This window comes from Tupaia chinensis, unplaced genomic scaffold (genome assembly GCF_000334495.1).
Source record: "Tupaia chinensis unplaced genomic scaffold, TupChi_1.0 Scaffold142384_1, whole genome shotgun sequence".
Taxonomy (NCBI): domain Eukaryota; kingdom Metazoa; phylum Chordata; class Mammalia; order Scandentia; family Tupaiidae; genus Tupaia; species Tupaia belangeri.
In genome coordinates, this window is record NW_006202232.1 from 48,624 (window position 1) to 50,936 (window position 2,313).

General features: G+C 55.3%; 1 protein-coding gene across 1 annotated transcript in view; it reads right to left on the reverse strand.

The window, feature by feature from the left end:
- Window positions 1–6: 6 nt before the first annotated feature.
- The window catches only part of PPP1R3F (protein phosphatase 1 regulatory subunit 3F), a 17,960-nt gene continuing 15,653 nt past the window's right edge, over window positions 7–2,313 (reverse strand). Inside the window, exon 4 of the mRNA XM_006163496.2 lies at window positions 7–1,580. Coding sequence (XP_006163558.2) covers window positions 279–1,580 — 1,302 coding nt within the window. The 3' untranslated portion in view covers window positions 7–278. The remainder of the gene's footprint in view (window positions 1,581–2,313) is intronic.

Below are 2,313 nucleotides of genomic sequence, written 5' to 3' on the forward strand. Positions count from 1 at the left end.
CATGCCCAGTTCCATTCCACAAGTTCTTTCACTCACACCATCCACTGGTCCCCTGTTTCTCTCCATTGGTGTCACTGCAAGGAGCTCTGTGCTGACTGGAAAGATCAGGGACAGGAAGGCCTCTCTCCAGTCAAGTATTCTTAGAAGCAAAGGACTAAGGTCCCCTCACTGCACAGGTCACATATTCCCATCTCTACCCTCTGGGGTGGTAAAAGGGCTGCTGCTCTCCAGACCCCAGAAAGGGAGAAGCCTGTTATTGCTGGTCCCATCAGCAGCCCCTATGAGAACCAGGCCAGAGAGAGGCACAGCGCAAGCACCAGGAGGGACACACCACTGTTCAGAGCCACAGGGACTACCACCAGCCCAGCCAGGACACCCAGAGTCTGGGTCAAGGGCCCCCGGAGCTGGGGAGGTAAACCATACACACATTCTGCAGGGGCTGCTAGGGTAGGAGACTTCTTTGGGGGCTCAAGGCTTGGGCCTTCACCCTCTTCGTCCTGGGAGCATACATAGGGCCCAGTCACACTAGGACAGACTTCAGCCCCCAAGGGACCAAGAAAGGTGGGATTTTGCCCCCTCAGAAGGACTGGAGCAGCTGGATCCTTGCTGGATATAGGATCTGTGTCATCTGCCCACTCAGAAGTAACCTCCAGCTGGGCTTCTGTCTTGGCCTCCCCCAGGGACTCAGTCACCCCAACTATCATCCTATTCATGTTTAAAGAGTTGGTGTCCTTGCCCATCCCTTTTTCTGGATCCCCAGAGAACTGACCCTCTGTACCCAGAACCACAGGGCTGTCACATCCTGAACCCTCAGCCCATGGGAGCCACACATCTCCCATAGTGGCCACCATAGAACGGGCCCCAGAAAGGATTTCCGGAGGTGATTCCTTGGGGCTGTCCCCTTCTGGACTGGAGGGTATGATGGAGAGCCCCTCTTCGCCCTCTCCCTCCTCATCAGGGTCCTCAGTGTCCTTGATGAGCTCCACGCCACGCCCCAGCCGGGCATAGTGCAGCGTGATCTCCTCAGCCAGGGCGCTGTTCAGGGCCCGCTCAGGGCCAGGCCACTTCAAGATCAGGTCACGGTCCGTGAGTATGCCCAAGGGATGGTTGGGGGACATGCCCCCATCCATGGGGCCCTCCCCACTACCCCCTATGCCACCTGCAGCCACAGCAGCTCGTAGGCGGCTCAGGTGGGACAGGTAAAGCTGCTCCAGCTCCTGGTCGATGGTGTCTTCGCCAAGAAGCTCCTCCAACCCACTCACCACCTCCAGACCCCCAGGGGGCTCATCCATAACAGCTCCCACCACAGGGTCCTTTCGATCCCCTCCATTCTCACTCAATACTTCCCATGTAGCCTCCATCTGCTGCTGGCTGGGTTCCAGGAAAGGCCCAATGGCCCCCTCACTTGCATCAGGCCCTGAGGCCTGGTCCCTGGGGGAGCCAACCAGGCCACAGAGAGGGGAGGAGGGGAGAATCCTGATGGCTGGTGCCTGAGGGACCTCTGTAAAAGCCACAGGTGGACTGCTTCTGGGGATGTCACCTTCTTCTGGAGGGTTGCCCATCAATGTAACTTCAGAAACCTGGAGCCATGGGGATGGGGTGGAGAGAAAGGAAAGGAATGAAGTAGAAGAAAAGATGGGACAAGCAGAGATACTAAGAACTGGTGACATCCCATACCCTGTTTAAAAATGCCTTAAAGAGTCTTCTGTAATCCTCCCAACTCCAAAGACTCTGTCATCTATATTAAAATAAGAGTAAAAGCAGACAAAAAGGCTGAGGAATTCAGTAGGCATCAATATTTGGTGATGAAGCCAGCCCCATAGTATAACACGGTAGTTAAGTACTATGCAAAGGAAGCTGTATCTCACATGGCCAACCAGGTTTGAGTCCTGGGCCCAGCAGCTTACAGCTAAACACACACATGCAAATGCGCCCAGGATCCTGATAGGATGGAGACTTGGAGGAAAAAGGATTGCAGTGTGCCCAAGCCCCATTGCGGGTGCTTTCTATCCCTCCCTCATTTACTCCCTTCTCTCCCATCCCCTTAAAAATACGTACATGTGGGACCAGCAGTTAGTGTAATGGCTATGCCGCTGGACTCCCACGTAGTCGACCACGGTTCACGTCCCGGACCCGGTGGTTTAAAACTCACACCGGGTGCGTGTGCGTGCGTGCCCAAGATCCCAAGAGGAGAATGGAGGAGAAGGGATTGCGGCGTGGCCATCCCCTCTGGGGGATGATTTCTCGCTTTCTGTCTGTCTCTCTCTGTCTGTCTGGCGAGTGCACGCGCCCTATAGCAAAAACCTCTAAAAA